General features: G+C 38.9%; 1 protein-coding gene and 1 long non-coding RNA gene across 6 annotated transcripts; one reads left to right on the top strand and one right to left on the bottom strand.

The window, feature by feature from the left end:
• Positions 1 to 5,550: 5,550 nt before the first annotated feature.
• Positions 5,551 to 13,314, bottom strand: LOC105040494 (uncharacterized). Of its 5 annotated transcripts, XR_012140208.1 has the most exons (5): positions 13,070 to 13,314; positions 12,881 to 12,987; positions 11,331 to 11,398; positions 10,837 to 11,103; positions 5,551 to 7,203 (listed from the first exon to the last, which is right to left on the bottom strand). It is a non-coding gene; the product is annotated as an uncharacterized lncRNA (long non-coding RNA). The 5 variants fall into 5 exon arrangements; XR_012140207.1 differs by lacking the exon at positions 11,331 to 11,398 and having other exon boundaries at positions 5,551 to 7,222; XR_012140206.1 differs by lacking the exon at positions 11,331 to 11,398.
• A 1,748-nt stretch (positions 13,315 to 15,062) lies between these two features.
• Positions 15,063 to 16,593, top strand: LOC105040495 (uncharacterized). Its single transcript, XM_010917044.4, has 3 exons — positions 15,063 to 15,358; positions 15,628 to 15,757; positions 15,844 to 16,593. The coding sequence occupies exons 1-3, from the start codon at positions 15,223 to 15,225 to the stop codon at positions 16,433 to 16,435; spliced, it is 858 nt and encodes a 285-aa protein (XP_010915346.2). The 5' UTR covers positions 15,063 to 15,222; the 3' UTR covers positions 16,436 to 16,593.
• The last annotated feature ends 6,004 nt before the right edge of the window (positions 16,594 to 22,597 follow it).

The following is a 22,597-nucleotide window of genomic DNA, read 5'->3' as shown; positions in this document are numbered from 1 at the left end:
AACCGGACAGGAGAGAGAACAAATGGCAAATGTCTTCGTGCGATCCATTGATCTGGAAATAAGTATGTGCGGATCGACCAGACATCGTACGGTTGAGACCTTGAAAATAAATACGATGCAGTGTTTCATGTGATAAATGCGACTTCAGTAAAAACCTTTGGTTGGGGCAGGAGCATGGTTAATTCGCTTGGTGCAGTTTGGCCAACCTTTTGGTCGACTGAAGTTTCTGGGTATCCACAAATCCTGCTTGTTTGTCCATGACTTCTGGTACATGGAGCTATCTTGAATCAGTTGTTCAAGTATAAAATGGTGAGAAGAACAGGGAAGTGGTCGCATCATCGGCCTCAATGGGCGGTTTCTTCTTTACAACAGGCCTATCCGTGTATATCTTCCCCTAAATCTATTCTGTGAAGCTAGACTAGCCAGAAAAACGAATGTACTCTCAGGTGCCCCATAATGTTTACAAGGATTTTCCTGAGTCCACCAAATACTCGTAAGTTGCACCAATTGCTATGAGACAAATAAGACTTGCCCGGTGCATGAAATGGGCTATGATTCCTAAAAAAAATAATTTCTGGATTACTACTGAAACAGCATGCGACTCCAAGGTAAAAATTGTGGCCTCCCAGCCAGCATTCTTGAACTCACGGTCAACATGTACGATTATTCTTAACAGCCTAAAACCGTGAGTTCTCTGGTCTGTCCCTTTTACATTGGTAGTTAACCTTAAAGAAACGAAGCTTAAGCGAGAGCATACAAGTGGCTTGGTGGTGTCTGTCCCTTTCCATGGACCGTCTCCTACACAAATTCCTTGGTGGAGAGTAAATCTCTCCAATTTTTCCGGCGCAGGTGGGGTTAGGAGGAATGCGTCATCTTGGAATTTTATTTTGCCTTGTCGAGCAAACATACAAATGGGACCGGTCTCACTTTGATGTTAACCTAACATCCCGCATAGTCCAGAAGTAGTCACACATGGCCTCCCATCAAGCGTACCCGTGGCCTAGTCTACCTAACTGTTCCTTTCCTTGGTAGTCCCCACTCTTTGATATCTCCAGCCAGAAGGTGTTCGTGGATAGGCCAGAGCCTGCTAATCCATTACATGATGGTTGGTTGGTGAATGCTATCATATCACCTTCCTTTCATAGCCAAACTATTGCAGGAAGTCTCTCTCTCTCTTTATCCCTCTCATCTCCCAAAGATGCTTTATTTGGATCCTCTAGTTCTCTTTTAAATGGAGGTGCAGGAGTGGCAAAAATAAGGAAGGGTGTCAAGTCTTCTATTCACCAGTCATCCAGATGTTGCTCGTCCTGTCGCTGTGCATGTGTGGTTAGTCCTTTTTTAAGTAGACATTCCACATTGGGCGCAGAGAACAATGCTGACCAGCCATTTAAGTCTAAAATGGTTACTGCATGTAATTGTACACATCCATGAGAAGTCTCTCTCAACAACCGTGAATGCATGAAAGAAAGCTAGCTCCAGCGTAGAAAGGTCCATCTGATGAACCAGGAATTAAAACCATCCGGAACCGTCCATTAGCTCAACGACATACAGGTTGGGTGTTAGAACCATGGCACAACCCATGATCTTATGTTGCCCCATAACAGCTAGCCGATAGCATCAGCCATGAAGCTTCCAATTGTCGTGGTCCTCGGGTCGTTCTCCACGGGCAGGGACCATCGGTTTAAACCGGCAGAAGGCGAGGGCAGGTACATGAACCTGAAAACGAAAAAGACGAGACACCACATATTATTGGTGACCAAAACTATAAAGACACAGGGACGCAACTTAAAAGACATTATACTTTGGATTGGAAACTGTACAAGTTTGCCTGCATGTGCAGCCATGCTTTGAAAAGTTATGCACATGATCACATGGGAGGTTGCACAGAGAGAAACAAAGTTTAGCAGGAGGTCTTTCCTCATGATCCCCAGAGATTAGTCTGGATCTTGGGACTGTTAAGAAGTGGATAGAATGTGCCCACTTGTCTCTTTTCATTAGTTTTATGAGGAAAAATAAGGGCGACTACCTCTCTCCTTGCCTGAAAACATCATCAAGATTTACGCGAAAAATGTCTTGGCAAAGAAAGTTACGGTTATTCCAACATCATCGAAATCCAGATTATAAGAATTTAACGAAAGAAAAAGGTGAAATTCCGAATCCAGCATTACCCATTACTTGACAATTAACTTTCTTGACTGTAATTTCAGCATTGCAAGTATTATTTAGTAAAAGAGATGCATCTAATCACTACGAGGACATGATATACGAAAGGCATGATGTTTCTCAATCTCTTTTTTCTTGATGATTAAGGAGGCAGCAATGCTACCACCCGACTTCTATTGAACAAGAAAGGAAATTTTACAGTGATGGTTAGCAAGGAAATATTTGCTGAGAAAAACGAGCCGTAGAAGAAGAGGGGACAACAAAGCGGTTGCTACAGGGAGGTTTCAGAGATAAAAAGTAGGCAACCAGACACCGATTTAATGAAAATACTGCTGAATATCTTTCATGTTCTTGTTTTCCTTGTTGTTCAATATATGAATTCCAAGCCAAAGATGAAGAGTCTCTTTCAGGTGGATAGCTCTTCAAGTGGACCACAAGCATGACTTGTGCTAGTTGAGGTTATTCGAACAATCCTAACCGATGACCCAACGTTAGGTGGCATAGGATAGGAGGATCATGGCGGTGGTGAAGGTGGAGGCAGTGCAGCTTGCGTTGGTGGTGGTGGAAGCGATGGTAACATCGACATCTTTTGCCAGTGATATCTCAAAAAGCATTATACAAACTTGATTTCTGATTACACGAACTGCATATATCCATATGATGTTTAATCGGTTGGAAAGTTATTGCCATGACCAAAAGGAAGCGCTTAATGATCATTGCAATGTTTCTTTTTGTAATTTTTGGAGGAAACACTATTATTCTAACGTTAATTCGGTCCATTAAGTACTTAATTTCGGGATGATAATGCCTTTTTTTCAAATTGCTAGATTATTTTAATCATGTTTTGGGTCATGAAGTACTTAATTAAGGGTGATAATGTTCCTAAACCATTAGATTTTTTCTCATTCACCCTAGTTGGGCGGTAACTGACAAAAGAGGCAGCACCTCGCGTAATTCTCAATCGCGTAATTATATAAAGGATCAGCTCACGTTTCCTGTATTGCAGTAATGTTAATGGTAAGAAAACCTGCAAAGAAGCCACATAAGATAAAAATTTTATAGGAATGATCCGATCATAAAAAAAAAATTATGATCAAACTGTCATCATCTGTTACGTATTCCTTATTCATATATATATATATATATATATATATATATATATATATATATATATATATATATATATTTTTTTTTTTTTCCACACTCAACCCTCTCTTCGACGACTCCGCCTTGATGCCTGCACCCCAACCCTCCATCCCGACGCCTGCACCCCCGCCCCCATCGCCGCCTACACCCCGGCCCTCCGCCCCGCTCCACCCCCCGACATCCCTGCCGCCACCCATCCCGATGCCCCCGCCCCAGCCCGCCGCCCCGACACCTGCACCCCAGTCCCCGATCACCTGCACCCTTGTTCCCACCACCCGCGCCGCCTCCGCCACGACCTCACCCCTCCCCGCCTCCAGCTCCGGAACCACCAACCCTCCTCCCCTTCTTTTTTTTTTTTTCCCCCTCTCTGCTTCTGCTTTATGATCCATGATTTTTTTTTCCTCTCTACTTCTGCTTTATGATCCGTGAGATGAAGGACATGTGGCAGATAATGACGATCCGCCTATAATTTTTTTTTATGATCAAACCAACTATAAAAATTTTACCCAGCATATGTTCTACAATTTTCTGACCGAAAAAGAGTAACAAAATTGCTAAAGTCTATTGACTCTCATATTGCTCAATCGTTAATTTTAGTTCCCGCAGTAAGGTTATCCATTCTGTTGATCACACACTTCCAGGTTCAGTGACTGTTCTAATGAAAGAGAAAGCGGTACAGCTGTCCGGACAAACACCATTTGACAGCAAACACTTACTAGTGCAAGTCTTTGTCCTCCAATGCCTTTTGATGCCTTTACCTGGATCTCCTCGGGAGCAATTATGCAAATTTTGACGTCTTTTGCTTCCTTTCTTTCCACAGAAAATCATTGTTGTGAAGGTTTGGCTATATTAGATACGGAATACCAAGCACATGGATTTCTCCATGTCGATGATCTGTCAGCATTTGTGTCGGTGTTACCTTTTCCTTTTTTTTCTTCATTTTTTTTTAATTCGTCAGCCATGCGTCATGTTTATATAAGACTATGCGAGAAAAATGGCGTCCATTCTTAACGCAATAACCCCATTAAGAAGTGGAAAAGGTTCCATAACATCTACAGAATATAGGTCGAATGAAAAAACCTAGATTCCACAAACTGGTACCGAATCGATTGATGACCAATTCAATATCTTATCGATAGATTCGGTATCAACCCAAGATGCATCAAAACCAAGACGAGAGAAAAGGAGGAAGAGAAAGGAGAAATAAAGAAGGGGGTAAAGGTGGAGGTGACGTCATCGATGTTCATCTTCGGGAGGGACTGAGGGAGAGAGGACGAAGTCATTGAGATCATCTGCACGAACAACAGAGTGAGAAAGAGACTGAATGACGGCGAAGCGTATATTTATAATCATCATTAGAGGCGGTGGCTATAGAACCCTAACCTCAGCGAAAGATGAGAGGGAGAAAACGATTGAGAAGTGAGGTGACTTAAGATTAGGAGGGAGTGGGTTGGTTTATAAAGATAGCAAACCACCTGAACCACCCAAAACCAAGCAGAATTAGATAGTCCTACTTAGTTTGGATACGTTTAAACAGGTTCAAGATTGTTTTCAAACTAAACTTACACCTCAATCCAATTTTCGCTCAAAATTGACTGGTACACGTCGAACCAGGCAGTTCCGATCAAGACAACCAACCTTTAAAAAAAACAAAAAACAAAAACAAAAAACGACTCATGAACACATGCTTGGTGGTAAAACAATTCATCAGCAATTATATTGCATTTTAGCGGCTGCCAATAAAGTTTGGGTTCAGATACAACACGAGCATGGCAAATCTACACAGAAGCTGTCTCGGGGCACTAGGAATAGACATTGGATTCAACGGACATCTAATTTCGATTATGACAAACAGATACTACGTTGCTACACTTGAAAATAGGATTTTTCACCATCCCATATGATCATGGAAGACCATTGTCTAAAAATTGTCTACAACATATGATATTTCAAAGTTTGCGTTGTATAAAAATCAGAATTCACAGGACTGTTAAACTGACTACCAACCTCAAACCAAGTAATTGGACATTCCGATATTTCAAAGTCCATGCTAGCATCAATAAACTGAAAGATAAGGCGTGAGAGTCTTGGAGAACCAGGATTGTCATCATCCATCACTGAACGTTTATGGTCGGATTGACCGACCTAGGACTTTGAGAATAGAACCTATAGAGTAAGAGCCGAAGAAATGAAGCATCGTGTACGTGTGCTCTTGGCATAAAATGCCCAGCATATCCAACATAACAACTGGTTCTATCTCATATTGAAAATGAAGAAAACTTCACAGACCATATGTATAATTGGTGCTAATAAACAAGCACCCACATAAATACAGCTGCCAACCTGTTGACCAAACTGAAAACATGGGAAACCAAGATAGAATATAATAAAAGAAACATGTCTGCACACATTGGAAGGCCTTCGATTTATATCACGATAGCAGCCTGGGGAACGATCAAACAGGTGAAATGATCCAAAAGGACCAAACTGAAAAATTAGGTGCACACCATGGAGGGCAAAGAGAAAAAGAGGAATGAGGTTAACAATAAAATACAAACAAAAGAAGTAAATATCAGATATGATATCTTAAATGCTAAGCACATCTATTGTTGCCATGGTTTTGAACAATGGTTCTCGCTTTCGAAAGATGGGTATCATAGGTTCAAAATATGGAAATAGCCTCTCCGCATATGGAGATAAGGCTGTGTTTATACATTGGACCCTCCCCAGATCCAGTAAGCACGGGAGCCTCATACATCAAGATACCTTTTCTTTTTTCAACAAAAACAATGGTTCTATTTAACTCCTCACTGTTTATGGAACTTAATTATCTTTTTATATGAATATTCATCAAGAAATTTATTCCTCACAGGGTAATACTGACAGTTTTAAGCTGCTATGCTGCTACAGTGGCTGCTGCAATGCAGCAATAAAATAATTCAGAAATTTGGTACCTGTATGATGTTGCCCGACATTTGGACAATCATAACATTGTAACAGTCCACAACAATTTCAGGCCATGTTTTCTCTGTAACTAAAATGGGTTTACCAAAATCAAGTTCTTAGGCAATCGCTCGATAAGTACAAGTGACAGCAGAATTGACAAATTATGTGCTAATATAAAGCAAAGAGAAACATAATATGACAAAGAATTGAAAACAGTTTAACAGTTGCCAGGTGCCAGATACTCATCCCGGCAAAACTTTAGGGCAATTGGACTACTGCTATAATGACATGAATGCAGTAATCAGCATAAAGCGGCATAAACTACATCAGGGAAATGCAACTCAATTGTAAAGATATGCAGCGAATCCCAGAATAATAAAAAGCAGGATAATATCAATACAAATATTGAGACTGGATCTCAGCTGAACATCAATTACATGCTTATTAAAATCGACATTTAAGTAAGATGGTTACTCCGATTTGCTTGAAAATGTTTGGATTCAGCCCAAACAGTGCCTGCAGTCAGCAGGCCCAAAGGGAAAATAATTATCTAACATTTTGATTCAGATCTAGGTTCGAGTCTGTTAATTTATAACTCTATGCACTTTACCTGGTTAACAGTATCTTTAAGTTGCATGTTAGTATTTTTTGGGGCAGATATAGCCCTATCCACCCACAATCCACAAAACTGTACTAAATAATACCTAACCATGTTGCACTTCAACCTCAAGATTGCAGAATACTAGGGAGAAGATTTGGCCTTGGTTTCAATCTCAGCTGAATGAACCTGCCTGTCAACTTCTGCACACTAAAAATTGTAGGAGGGTTCCAGTATTTCATCCATTAAACATGATTGATCATGGAAATGTAGCAAATAAAACACTTACAGTAACTCATTCATGTCATGGCCATGTTTTTCACGGTATCCAGTCCTTCAGCTATCACATCCTGAACAGTTAGGGCATGACTGTTTAAGCATCAGCGGTCAGTTTTCTAGAATGTCATCGTGCAAATCATTTGCTAAATAGTAAGCCACATGCAACTTGATTTGTTATCAATCGCCATCAACAATGAGCAGTCCACTAAAACAGACACTATAATGACTCTTCCAAAAGATAGCAACTTGTTCAACAGCGACATCACATTGACAGAAAAATGATCGAACTAGGTAGAAGTTATTATATATTCACTCTTTTCTTGTTCACTTATTGGTTTAAGCAAAGCATGATGACAAAAAAACTGGAAGTAAAGAGACTTGATCAGAAGCATCTAATGCAAAGAATCATAACAAAAATGGTAGTCTGAGAAACAGAGGTGAAACAAAGCAACAATGGCAAGCTTGTAGCTTACTCATCAAAGCAATCATATGATTCATACCTTGGATTCTCGTAAGTGACCCACAGCAATTTCTTCTCTTCCAGCATCCCGATATACCTCTCTCTCAAAGGGTTATTAGGGCATAACCTAGAGTATGGACCACTAGATATGGCTTTTACAAATACTCCACAACCTTAATCATTAGCCTCCTACATAATGGATGCGGGAACAACTTAAGGCTCCTTTTGAGATTAAGGCCATCTTGTTGCTAGTTATATTGTTATCAACAAGACTTTTTGGTCATACAATGAAACAAAGTAAATGTGGCGCATCTGATGCTGATATATCTGATCAACCTTTACAACCCTGCAATAATATATTGCATAAGTGATAACCATGAACCATATATTATGTTTTCTCATTACACTTTCATTTATACTGCATTTAAAGCAAACTCCTTGGAGTTCCACTGATTGTAGTTTGCCTATATAGATCTAAACATAGTCTGAGTGACAAAGTTAAATAGTGGTTTTTCCATGTGTGACAACTCTAGGCAGAAAAGGGTTCCAGTTCTGCTCTACCCTCTTAATTGTCTGCATGTTGACAAAATTATCCCCATCCACCTACCATACACATCTGACTGTGGTAACTACAAGTAGAATCTTGCGGGAATGAGCTCCAGCAAGATATGCAAACGATGTAGATCAACATGTGCAGCTGGTAGTTCATAAGAATGGTTAGTCTGGATTTCACAGCATTTGCAATAAAATTTGTAAGAAAAGACCAACTAGAGAGTCCTCAGTCCTCACCTTTCCTTGAACAAAAATAAAAAGGTATATAGGTGTGTATGGAGGTGATAGAAAGCTCTTCTGATTAATACTTTAATAAGCCAGTAACTCTCTAAATCAAATCCTAGTCCAAAAAGCAAAACTCAGTTGAGGAATTTCACTAAGCCATCACCGGAAGATGGCCGAGGCAGAAACTCTTAAAACATCCAGTATTATGCATCACCAAAGAAAACAGAGAGTCCCTTACTCTTTCAAGGATAACCATATTCTTCTATTCAGAAAAAAAACTAGTTCCCATAACCAAACTAGCATAACTAACAAAGGCAAATAACCAAGACATATTTCCACTGAGGAGTGGTCTAGCAACCAAGTAATTAGCCAAAATATCCAAATAACTTTACCCCACGAACATGAAAAAATTAGCAGCTCATCTCTTCTAATCTATCTCCCAAGGAATGTGTATATCAGGACATTTGATGACTCGACTCTTCATTAATCAACTGTAAGGATTATGCTCATTAAATTGATTAAGCAAAAAGTTTGAGTCTGACAAATCTTGTCATATAGCAGGAGAGATGCATATGAAAGGGCAGAAGCATTTGTCCATAAATTGCATACTGCCCATCGAGCTTTGAGGATGATGGTTGCATGCCCTCAATACTAGAATGTGTAATAATGATGCCAATAGCCTAGGAAATCTAGTCATCAAAATTTTCCCTTAGAATTCTAACAAAGCTTTTGATGTTATTTTCGACTCCTTGATTTTGCATCCAAGTTACAAGAGATCCTTGCAACTTTGAAAGGGAAGCACAAGAAACAGCCTTGAATTACTAATTTATTATCCATCCAAAAACTTCCAATTAGCCATCGTGTTCGCAAGCGAACCAATCAATTTCTGAACAGATCAAGCTTGGCTTGATAATAAGGTCATTCAAGCTAGTTAGATTAGTAAAAGATCTAAAAGAACACTCAATTTTCAAAGTTAGCTTTTAACAAGCCAGAGTTGAAAATTACTAGTCTGCAGAAATGAATAGATGCTTGGACATGGCTCAAGTCTTTGCTTGTTTTTCATGGACCAAGATTTGATAATCTCATCTTCCATCTTTCTTGTTTTACTTGTACCCTCTTTCCCATTGTTATTTTCCTATTTGTTCTACATTCTTTTTCATTATCTCCTTTTTATTACCCCTTCTTGCCAATCTGATGTACTCCCTCTTGTTGAAACGATCTCTTTTTTCCCCTCTCTACTAGAAGCATGTTCTTTTAATCTCATCTCTCTGAAAGGGAACCAAGGATACTCTAAGGCATCCAACAGGACCACCAGTTCTCCTATCTTAAATTTTCTAGGCATGGTTTCTACTAGTTCATGCCATTTTTCTTGCCAAGTTATAATTCACATCATGATAAAAACCAAAAAGCTAATCTTTATCACCTGATACAGTAGATAATATAAGAAGTCTGAAATAGTTAAAATTTGAAAACAATTCCTGATAATTTGTTCATTTTGTAAAAGCTACTGATGCTAACAGAAAATTTTTAATGCCCTTTGCACCTCTTTTTTGCAGTGCAAGGGTGACAAAAGAACTGCTAATTCCTTCAGATCAATGATTTATTCCATCGAATTCCTCGATTACTGCCACAAGAACGATCTAGTTTGGTGCCATTATTTCCATCCAAATATGAGTGACATCTTTATAATGACAAACATCTGAGACTTTCTTTTGTTCAACCTATTCACTCAAAGAAAAATAATTGGTTAGTTTATGACAGCATATGCAAATAGGAACAAGGTTTTTGATCATAAGTATCATCACGATATATTTATTGCCTTCTACTATTTTGAGAATTTAAATTTGCAGCATGCGTAGTGTCACCTATTAAAAATCAAGAAAAAATAAACAAGTTAGAGGAAAATGGTACTTGTTACATTAAATCATAATGAAATCGCATTACTCTTCAACAATATATTACTAGTTAATAGTACTTTGATACCAAATCTTGTACAACAGTGTATATTTTCCTGGAGCTTGTTTCAGTGTTCAACGGAAGCATTTTCTGACCTGGTTATAGTCTATAATGGCTGAGATCAGCCTAGAGGCTAATTTACCATAAAAATTTAATCCCATTAAGCTTGTGTGACAGTGTATATTTTCCTGGAGCTTGTTTCAGTGTTACGACAGAAGTATTTTCTGACCTGATTATAGTCTACAATGGCTGAGATCAGCCTAGAGGCTAATTTACCATAAAAAGTTAATGATCCTATTTTATATTAGCTCTTTATCCTGACTATTAAACAACCATATATACTACTTAAGATAATCTAATCAGGGTAACCGTTCCGCTATGCTTCAGATTGGAGGCTATCAAAAAATTATCTGGCAAAGTTGCACCTTTCAAAAACTTCACAACTTAGAAAAAGAAATGAAAGAGATTCCACATGGCAACCAAATATAGTCATGAAAAATAGTTCTCTAACCTCGTAAAATTGAGTTGCAGTTGCATAACCTCCAACATCCAGCTTTCTACGCATCATATATAAATTTTTAGATGCATGTATCTTTAGTGAGTTGAGAAGTGGCGACCATAAATCGAGTCAAATCTGATTTCTGTTAGACAGGATGAAGCTGTCCAACTTCTGGTTTGTTTGGTTGCAGCCGTATTCTCAACTGAAATTGATTGAATCTATCTGATAATGGAAGAACCAGAATATTCCGTGCAGCCAGTTCTTGGAAAGCCCTCTGACCTGAAATAAGTTTACTTTGGATAATTCTAATTGTGAATCTTGGATATCAATAATGATATGGACAAACCGATTTGGCAAAGTGTCACCAATGAAATGGTCAAAAGAAAGTTGTACATGAACATGTTGATATTTTATCCAGCCCATCTATGTAGGGACTTCAAATTATTGTTATATAGGTCAAGAATAAACAGTTATTGTCAAGCAAAATTGTGCATTAAGGAGGGTACCTAAAAATGTTCCAGATTTGGATACATTTAATATTCAAACACTTCCAATTTCCAAAGGAAGAAGTGAACTGCAAAACAAGAAAAGAAAAAGAAAAAGAAAGAGAAATTGTATGAAGCTCATATTCATGGCGTGACACCTAGACTTTGTTACAATCTGATTATTAAAAAATAACCAACAGCATGTTAATTCAATAAAGTTTACTGGAAATAGAAAATTTAACAATATTTAATTACATATGGTTGATTATTTTCCTTGCTCCTATGCAGCATGTGCATAAAGCATTAGGATCAAACTCTTGAATCTTAATGAGAAGCAAAGTTGAGTTTTTAGCCAATCAATATTGAAGAGATTCAAGAAGGAGAATAAACTATTTGCCTCATACACAGCATTGAGGAAGTTGCATGTGGTGCAAGGGCTTACCAAAATTTAAGAAACACCAACAAGAGTTTTTTTAGCTCTCAGGATCACAAACAGAACTTAGAAAAAATAAGTGTTAACAATCGAAGTTCAAGGTTTTCAGTAAAATGGATCAATTTTGACCTGAAAGGACCCAAACTGACCCCTGAAACTCAGTTTACGTAGGTTGGGGATCCACTCTCAGCTCTTCATTCCCTATCTTTTTTTCTCAGCTCACTTTTGCTTATTTTCATATTCGTTGACTGAATCTAATGTTTCTTTCTCCGATCTTCCCAGATATGAGTTAAGTAGACCTAGAGCAAATCTCTTACTGGATTCACTGAAAATGCAATCTGGATAAATTTTCTTAACGTAGGTCCCTTTTCCAAAACTACAGTATCTACTCTCTAGGCAAAATAAGCTACAATGTTGCTAATCTTACTTAGGGTGCAAAAAAATAAAAAATAAAAAATAAAACTAGAACTTTGTGATGAATGTAAAATATCTTTCAAATAAAGTATTGTTTTACTTTGTTACCAATTTTTCAAATATGTTTTTTTATTAAATACTTTGAATTTTATCTTATGCAATCCAAATATTCTTTTGATCCTTAACATGCTCTTATTCATAATCAATTGTTGATGTGACGGATCTGTAGTAACTTCTGTATAAAACACCAAATCTACAACCAAAGATCATAATATATTATTATTTCTAAAGACCGATCTAATATGCTTTCTCGAAAGTCCCTGTCGACCCTATCTTAAATGTTACTGAATTTGCTCTGCTAATCTTTGGCCTGTGATTCTACACTCCCGACCACCTGGATTCCCTTGACACCTTCCTTATAAGCCAAAGCATCTATATCAACCTGTCATGATCCAAAAACAAGAAAAATATTATGTACATGACACAAGACCTAGACGCCTAGTTACATCCATCAATTACAGCTTAAGAAGCTTTACGCCGTACGAAGACATGTTATATCATAATCTTTTTAGCACTGCACCCTCACCATCTTATGTCCGATTATCCTCTTCCCAGACTAAATTTACTAAATTTCCAGACAACATGTTGCTCGTAAATCGCTAAAAGAACGTAATCATCGAAAATACAAGCAAGAGAACGGGGAGAGGAAAGAAACGCAACCGACCTTCTTAATGGCCAATCTCCGCAACTTTGGGACTTCCTCGAGCAACAGGGCTTTGGTTCGCTGGATCTCGGCGTTCTTGGTCGCCGCCAAGACACCATCGCCGATTTCTACCCCATAAAGACGAACCAATTGCCGATCAAGAACAGGTTTGAAAGAGGGGGAGGGGGGGAAGAGAAGGAGTAGGAAGACCTGGAGGGCCAGTTCGATTTCGGCATCGACGGCGGCGAAGAGGCGAGAGAAGGCATCGTCGCCGGAGCCGCCGCCGGCGCGGTGCTTGTCGATGTTGTACCTGTCGTATTCTTGCAGATGACGTCCACCCGCGTCAGTACATCGATCGCACTCATCTTCTTCCTTTCCTTTTCCTTTCCCTCTTTCTTTTTCTTGGATAACTTCCGCCCGCCCTCTTTCGAAGGGTACCTTGAACAGAGTGGTGAAAAGAAAGGAAAGAGCCGCCTAACCACCAGCGGCACGTGGATTCGGAAATCGGAATCGGATATGTTCTAGAAAACGGCCGCTACTTACCGCTTTTTATCGGATTTGATTTGTTTAAGAATAATAACAATAGCTGTTACATACGATGGCCGCTGCTAGACAGACAAATAGACAGTAACAAGACTATAATGACTTTTTTCTCTGGCCGTTACTAACAACCATCGTTATGGCACTATTGAAACCGTTATTTAAAACCTTTGTACGAAAACGTTACTGGAGTTAAGGCTTGGTTACTATTGGCTCCATGTGTCCTTGATTAAATTTGCTTTTTAGTTGAGTCCATTTCCTGGTCCTCCGTGATTCAATGTATTTGAGTAAAAGTGATGGGAACGATATTATTTATAGTGAGTTAAAGGGTAGATAATCGGATTTTCACCATTTTTTTCATGCTTCCTTTTGATTTTAAAGCAAGCACTCCACTACAAATATATTTTTGAGTCGGATTATATTATGTTTTGTTGAATTTGTTAAAGCAAATGCATCAGATTAAATTTTCTATTATTTTTCAACAAATATTAGTTTAGGTTATCAGTATTGGTAATCTTTTTGGCCGAGCAATGTGAACATGAAATGCATCAAAATTAGGTTATTTTTTACTTATGAGCAAAAAGGACAAATGTCTTGCTATGTTTTGGCACTCATTATTGTAGTTTGCAAGGTAAATGAAATAAACTCTATTAGTTTAAAATAAACTTAAATACAATACTCATTCTTGAAACTTAGTTGTTTTTTTATGAGTTCACTCTATTGACTAGCTATAAAGATGCTGTCAATGAGCCAAGTTGAGCATCAGATTGTTTAGCTTGGCTAAGCTATAAGCCAAACTTTGATTAAGCCAAGTTGAGCTTTCTTATTGTTTTGAATAGGGCTGTTGCCTAGACTCAACGTGTTTATGGAGCCGACCTCTGAAAAAAGGTGGAGCTTAACTTGTATTTTAGTTGAGTCTAGCTTCAACAAATAACTATCAAGGACGGCATGGTTCATTTGCAATCTTACCAAGCCATCAATATTTTACTTTGTTTCTTAACAAATAATTGACTAATATCCAAGACGCAAATAACTTCTTTTGATTGCTATAATGAAGAGTACATAATGGTCTCTCATTATCTTAAAATCTCTTCATCTCAATTAGGACATAATATCATTTGGTAATTCATAAGGTCAAATTAAATTTGAACTTGATCCTCCAATAAAACAACCAGGTAATTTAATTTTTCTCCATGAGAACAAAGCTTTATACCTTCTAACCTGAATACACCTGGTAGCCAGTCCAATAAAATCTCATCGGAAACCAGCTATCCTACTGGTCATGAAAGGCACCTAAGGTTCAACCATTTGAAATGCCACCGCGCCCCCCCGCTCCCCCACCAAAAAACCAAAAAAAATAATAATATATTCAAAACCTCACGGAATCTCTTCACCAAAACTGGATTATTTATGCAAATTTAATTTTTTAATTGTTCAAGCACATTGCATCTAGTAAATTTCAATCTATGATCCAAACATTTCTCCATTTATATGCAACGTATTCTGTTTATCTGCTATATTTCTGCAAAAGAATCACCGATCCCCGTTCTCAGCTTTTAAACAAAAACTAGTCCTTCCAACGCTGACCGGGTTCTCACACTTCCTCCCTCTTCTAGCAAGAAACCGGACAAAGCAATATAAAAGGAGGCCCCGGGCTTCCTTTTTGTACACAGTTTCGTTGCCCGTCGTATGCGGTCAAGCCTTTCCCGAAAAGCTTCACCAAAACTCTTCTTCCCAGTATCTATTTATCAAGGGACCTCCTAATTTATCCGCTCCACTTCAGCCATCTTCTCCTCCCTTTCCTCTGCTTCCTCGCCTTGGTGATGGGGAGAGCTCCATGCTGTGACAAGGCAAATGTGAAGAGAGGGCCATGGTCTCCGGAGGAAGACATGGTTCTCAAGTCCTACCTCGAGAGACACGGTACTGGTGGCAACTGGATTGCTTTGCCCCAGAAAGCAGGTCTTCTTTTTCCCTCTCCAAGCCTTTAATTCCTCTTTTTCTTTTCCCCTTTCTTAAAAAAAAAAAAAAAAAATTTGCCCTTCTGCTAAAATTTTCCCTTCATGATTTTGGCTCTTCTAGCAAGTTTCTCCTCCATTCCATTTCTCATATTCCACATTTCACTCCAATACGAATGTTTTAGTTTCGTTTTTAGAATTTTGTACATTTTCTCTTCTCGCAAACGCACCATCTTGTAAGTCCCCAATTCTAATTTCTTGATCTCACTTCAGGGCTGAAACGTTGCGGCAAAAGCTGTCGCCTGAGATGGCTCAATTACCTGAGACCAGACATCAAACATGGAGGCTTTACCGAGGAAGAGGACAACGTCATTTGTACACTCTACAACAAAATAGGAAGCAGGTAAAATTCCAAGCTTTTCTTAATATATCTTTTTAATTGCTTTTATCTAATAGCTGCTTAACAATCCCTCTCTTAAACTGGATTAGGTGGTCCGTTATAGCTTCCCAATTGCCTGGGAGAACCGACAACGATGTCAAAAACTACTGGAACACCAAATTAAAGAAGAAGATGATGGCAGCACAAGCATCCCTCTCTACCACCACCACCACCAATACCAATCTCATTACTCACAGCCCTTCACCATCATCACCTCCTCCTCTTGTCATCCCAACCATCAAAACCGAGTCCTACACCTGCGACGACTTCTTCACTCCTTTTAACCACGACGCCACCTCCGCATTAGCACCTACAGACCCCAGCTTCGTGTTCGGCCACGGCACATCGTTTCCAGTGGCGGGGCTTCCCGGGCCTTCCGGTCTCAATGGGAGCGTTCATCACTATTCTACGGCGCCGCACGACGATGCCTCCACGGCTTCCTGCAGCTATGTCAACTGGTCAGCAAACGGGCCTGGCGGGGATGATGCCTTCTTCGCGGACTTCGGCTTGGAATCGCCTTGTGAGTTCTTCAATGGCTACTTCGGTTATCAGGAGAAGATTGGGCCGAGTGCTCCCAATCAAGCTACGCTCGCTTCCATGTTGGTCTCTTCCGACACCAAGCCACAGATCACATACTCATAGCAAAGCCATAGAAGAAAGTCCTGAGAGAAAAGACAGCATCATCATCATCTCTTTTTTTCTTCAACCTTTGCGTGGCTTTTGGGTTATCTTGATGTACATGAATTACTCTGATGTTTTTAAGCAGTTACTGGTGATATTTTACGGTTTGTTTCAATTTATTGCTACATTATTCTTAAGGTCCGGGTGATATGTTCATGAGACCATGGCTACGGTTTGGAGAGGCAAAGCTATTAATGAACAGTGGATGCGTGTCAGCGACACTGTTTTGGCTCAGCCTGCTCAGAGGTCACGAAACTTGCATGAGTGATGGAATGACTCATTCAAAGCAGAGAGAGAGGGTTACAGAGCGTGCCCATCGAAAAAAAAAAAAAAAAACAAAACAAAATTACGGGATTCCCTTGTTGGTGTAAATAATTTTTTTCTGCACTTATTAAAGCAGACACGAGATGGGCGCATCTATAATGAATACAGGAAAAAAAGAGCTTTTCTTTTATAAATATAATTCTATCAGTTCTCTTAATTTTTCGGATATATAAACACCCAAATATCTCTTTCATGCACGTGCCAGATGGACGTTTGAACGAGTCAGAGTATCAATTTCGAAGAAGCTTCAGTCATGCCTGTCATGTTCCTTACCCGTTTTTTCTCTTTAGCAGCCTTTAGCACCCTTTGACTCGTTACCACCGCACCTGTTGGGCGCTTTAAAAGACTAGGGATATCTTTGGGGCAAGCTGAAATGTTGAGGGAGTTGTGTGTATGCCTTTCACCTAATCAGTTCTGAGTTCACTGCTGCAAATAGTTACAATTTCTCATCCCAATTGCATATTTCTTGTTACTTTGCTTGAAAGATATGCGAGGTCCTACGGACGCTTCTTGATCCCACTTCTGAAGCCTCTAGAGGGGAGCTAAAGTATCTGCGAGCTAACTGAAGGGTTCTCAGATCTTTCATGGTCCATTTCCTTCTCCCTGTTAACTGGTCAAGAACTTATAATGTCCGTAAGGGTTGGATTGTTAAATCTCAGTTGTACAGTGAATTTTTAACTTGTTATTTCCTTTTAACTTCCGACCATGTATCTCCACGTTGTACCAAAAGACAACAAAAAGGACTTAAGATAGGAGATTATGATAATTGAGTTTCTGAATATAACTAAACAAGTGAGATTATGATAATTGAGTTCTATTATTGATATTATTATCGTTATTTGCTTGCTAGTTTTTAAGCCTTAGGAAATTCTTGGCAATTTATACTCAACTGTGGATCCTGAAGTTGTAATTGACTAGTAGTGTTTAATCTTTACAGAGCCAAAGCATTTTTTCCGACCAGACAGCAGAATTAAACTTCCTTTCTCTCCAACCCCAAGAAAAACATCTTTATTCTTCTTTGCTAAGAAACTGCTCCTTTTGGGTAAAAGTGTTGCATAAAGCCATGTCCTCAAGATTTTTGTCACATGGTAGGATTGTGTCACGATGAAACTATCAGAATGGCACAATCTTATTGAGGAATATTCCGAAATGCTGTCCAAAGCGATAACCTTCACAAGAGACAACACACATCAAAACCATGCAAGAAATGGCATATCAAACAAAATGAACCATAATTATTTGTGCTCTAAGGTCAAAGTAAATGCTTTGAGGTCACTCTGCTACAATTTTTTGGTCGCTATCAAGCATGTGAATCACATACTTAAATGACCCACTTATAGATTGGTGAGAAAGTTAGCCCGTGATAACAGTAAGGGAAAAAATAAAAAAAAGGTTTTGCGGTCTCTTAGGGTCTTTTTTTTTGCGCCGCCCCACAACGCCCCCCCCGCGCCTCGACAACTGGATTGTGCAATGCTCCTAATAAACAACCATTGAGGACAAGGTTTATACCCCAAAACTTGCCCGTAGGAGAGGCTTACCGGCCAGGCACTTTGCACGTCACCCGTAAATACAATTAATTAGATGCAATTTTTTTTAGATTCTTTCCGATCTCTTTCCTAATTTATTCCATATTGCTGGGTAAACCCTTCAGAAGATCTCTATCAGGGAATCAAATATATTAATATCAATTTGATGGATCTTGTTAGCTTGCTTAGATCTTCAGCTGCAAAGAATTCGATTCAGTGGAGTTGGACTTCGAGTAAGGTTGCCACAGTAGAATCTTTTTACAGATTCGTCAACTTCAGGGATAAATTGGATTCAACTTTCTCTTAAATCTGGAATCGTTTGATCCCTGAGAAAGTTAAGATTTTTTTGCCGCCGGCAACTAAATGTCAAACCTTGACTGCTTCTCTTCTCTTTGCATCCTGGTCATACTCTCTACGTATTTGGAAGTTCTTCAGGAAGAGATCAAGTGGAAGGGTCGTGCTCCCTCATTAATCTCTTCCTGGGGTGTTGGAGAAGGAAAAAATATTCTAAAGAAACTCAGAATTCCTTGGGATATCCTTGCTGCAGTCAATTGGTGGAAACTTTGGAAGGAAAGGAATTCCAGGATCTCGAACTTCACTGCTAAAACTCTTTCCATTTTAATTTTGGAAAATATGATCTTTATGGGAAGAGTGAGTTTTTTTTGGCTTGTGATTCAAAATTAGTTTTCTTCTCAGCTATCTGAATTTAGAGCAATGGTAACCTTTTTCTTTGTTTGTTAACATCAACTTTATTTGTATTGCATGATCTCAATGAAATCTCGATGGGCCTTAGTATTCGGGTCCCATCTCTCTCACACTAAAACAGAACATTTGAGAACTTGTTTTTCTAGTGCTGTTCTTCTCCTTTCTCCCTTGAATGACGGAGCTGACCCACAGAACTGGGTCTGTTAGATTAGCAATTCACGTAGAACACATGACACCATTAAAATGTCCGACCCTTCTTGACATAAGAGTGTCGATCATCTTCCTCAGAGCACCATGAGCACTGGTGTTGGGGCATACTCGATTAGCATTGTTGCATGGGATCATCTAAGTGAGGACCCTTGTCAGCTGCTAGACTTCTGCCTTTTGGTGGTCCAGCCATGGCCACTCGAAGGGGGTACTCGAAACTGTCCCACCACATAGTGCAGATGTGTGGAGGGTGGAACTACCTGTCACTTGAAAGCTATTTTTGCTGGACTAAGACATCTTCAGAAAGTGAGGGACCAGGCTTTACTACCACCTTAAGCGAAGGTTTGGGGACATGTGATAGCTAAGTCTTATCTTGACGTGTTTGTTTTCTTGATCCCTGTCCAAGATCCCCAATAAAGCAAGAAGGAATAGTTAAGGCTTCTTCTGTGAATCCTCTGACTAAGTAATTAACCACGACTTTGTTGAGTGAATGGAAAATTTGATACAGAGTTCCTCAACAAGAGATGGAATTGGTCTGAGGCAGCATTTACGAGACCACGATTAGACTATGACACTGTTAGGTGGAGACTGCACCAAAAAGTCTTCAGGGATGTTCTTCTAGAATGTGAAACAATATTGTTGTGGCAATACTTTATTTAATCCAAATATTGATTTTTAAGCAGTACCATCCACGCATTTATAAAAAATGCATGGACTGGGAAAGTTACTAGGGTCAATTTTCACAGCGTGGCTATGATATTCACCATAAAGATGATCCTTGTAATGTTATCTCAAGGAAAAGGTGACTCTGCATGGTCTTATTTTAATCCACTTTTGCGAAGGTGGACAGAATTATGACCACTCAATTCCCGTCGTGGTTCTCATAAAGTAACAATATGGGCTTCTAACAGTGGAAGTTCCAAATTCAAAACCTTGGGATGTGTTTCTCTATGTATCTGGACTCGGATAATCCCACTAGTTGGGCCACCACTCTCTTCTAACATAAGAAAGGATGAGGTCTTTAAATCTACAAGAATCCAAACCAAATACCTGGAAATTTTAATGGCTTTGATGCCAAGATTTTAAAAGACTTGTAAACTTGCAAAAAACCAAACTAAATACTGGAAAATTTTACCACAATGACATTCAGTTCGAATAGTGGAAAAGGGGACCATTCCCACACTCCTATTCAAAATTGCAAACGAAGAACACTACAGTCAAACTTTTCTTTTTTTGGGTTAGTTTGTGATGTCTTTTGGCCAAATTAATGCTTGAAACGATATTTTATAAGATTGCAATCTGACTGATGCGGTAGCAAATAGTTAGCATTGGACCGACAGAGATATTTTTGATGTTCTTAAATTTGAAAACTCATGCTCATGCTCGGCAGGTTGAAATTTGTGAAGATATATGATGAGCCCCTAGAGGCATACATATTTAGGCATCTAGGTACCTGAAATCAGACTCCAAAGACAGGTCCAGATGAAGAAAAATTTTGCGGGCCTACAGGTTCCAAAAGTCATAGGACAGAAAGTATCCAATAACTCGCATTAGGTGGCAAGCAGATCGATTGGCCAACTAGCCGTTGCAAATCAAACATCTAATATTTTATTGTAAGAATGCAATAGAATGCAAGGTCAGTCCATTAAGAAAGAGAAAGAAAACTCCAATGGAATAAGCGTCTCAAATATGAGGAAGCAATTAGCAGTTTTAATTATAGTCCCGCACGTTGAACAAGTGGTACATCCGTACCGATATGGCTTGTTCCATGTTGTAGCTAAAGCTTCCTTCATTCAAGGGCAACAACATGCATGCAAACTAGGGGTGGTGTGGCAATCAGCTTGGGTCAAGATATGAATTGGATCGGATACACGATAGATCAAAAGTTTGTCAATCCTGATTGAAACCTTATTAAAAGGATCAAAAATCCAGATCCAAATCTTATATTTTATTAAATAGGTAGTCCAGCTGCAACAAATTATATGGGTTAAACGTTGTAGGCTTGTAGCATTGCCACCCCTTGCAGACTAACAATATGGCATAGAAATTCAACGTACATGGTAGGAGGGACTCTCGCAAGGGCATGAGTGCACAAGTGATGGGCCAACGTCATTCAAACTTTTGAATGGTTTGAGTGGGGCCTGTGTATCTGATCCGTTGAAAGAAGCACTACAAGAAGGATTAACAATGAGTGCAAGAAAATATAAAATTTGCCCTGGTCTAGAGCCAAAACATAATATACTTTTAATATGCTTACCCGGCCCCTCCATCTCTTTCTTCCTTTGAAGTTTCCAATAATATATTTGCCCACAACCTTTATTAAATAGGTAGTCCAGCTCGACCTACAACTGGTTGAAACAAGTTATAAAAACGGGTCAAACGGTTTAGCATTGCCACCCCTTTGGCATAGAAATCCAAGGTACATGGTAGGAGATCAGCCTCTCACTAGGGCTTGAATGCACAAGTGATGGGCCTGTATATCTGATATGTTGAAAAAGCACTACATGCAGGACTAACAATGAATGGAAGATAGTAGAAAATTTGCCTTGATCTAGAGCCAAAACATAATATATTCCAATACACTTAACCCCCTCCATCTCCTACTTCCTTTGAAGTTTCTAATTTTTAGAAGATTCCACCAAGATGGGGTCTAATAAGGTTAAAGACTTAAAGTAATCTACAAGGAGGCCATGATTAAGCTTGTAAGCTTTGGCATTCATTTAATAGGTTAACTCATATTAATTGTTGTTAATTAAAGGTGACTGAACAAATACCAGTGGCCGAACATTGACCAAGGATCCTGACCTCTTTGTCACCTACGTTACTCTCCCTCCTTGCTTGGGTTGCTTTACGGACTGGAAGGTGATTAAGGATTTTAGATGGAAGTGCAACTGCAAAAGGATAGAGTTCTTTTGCAATTTGTTCCCTTAATAAACTTTCAGACAAAGTGGGTAATATCACAAGAATAACTGACTTGAAAAAATAGCAAGTCCTCGTCTACAACTTAAAAAAAGTACAGAACTAGCACAAAAAATATTTATTTAATTATGCATCTTAGTGTTTAACCTCACAAATAAGCAAGTATTTGGTGGATGACATACTTGCTAGTTCAGTGATTTTGCTCACCAGCGTTAATCATTTAATTAAAAATTAATGTGGATTTCTTCAATCAGCCATTTAAATAAGTTGTGTGGTTTCCTAATTGAGTATCTAGGGATGACAGAACTTTCTATATACTTTTGGAAGATGACAAGTTTGAGAGTAATTTATTCATATCTAGCTTAGAAAATTCATTCATCAAATGGCTCGTAGTAGTCTCCAAACAAATTTACTTTTTTTTTTTTTTCTTTATTTCTTTCTT

The sequence above is a fragment of the Elaeis guineensis genome, chromosome 3 (genome assembly GCF_000442705.2).
Source record: "Elaeis guineensis isolate ETL-2024a chromosome 3, EG11, whole genome shotgun sequence".
NCBI lineage: Eukaryota > Viridiplantae > Streptophyta > Magnoliopsida > Arecales > Arecaceae > Elaeis > Elaeis guineensis.
This window is presented reverse-complemented; position numbering and strand designations above follow the sequence as displayed.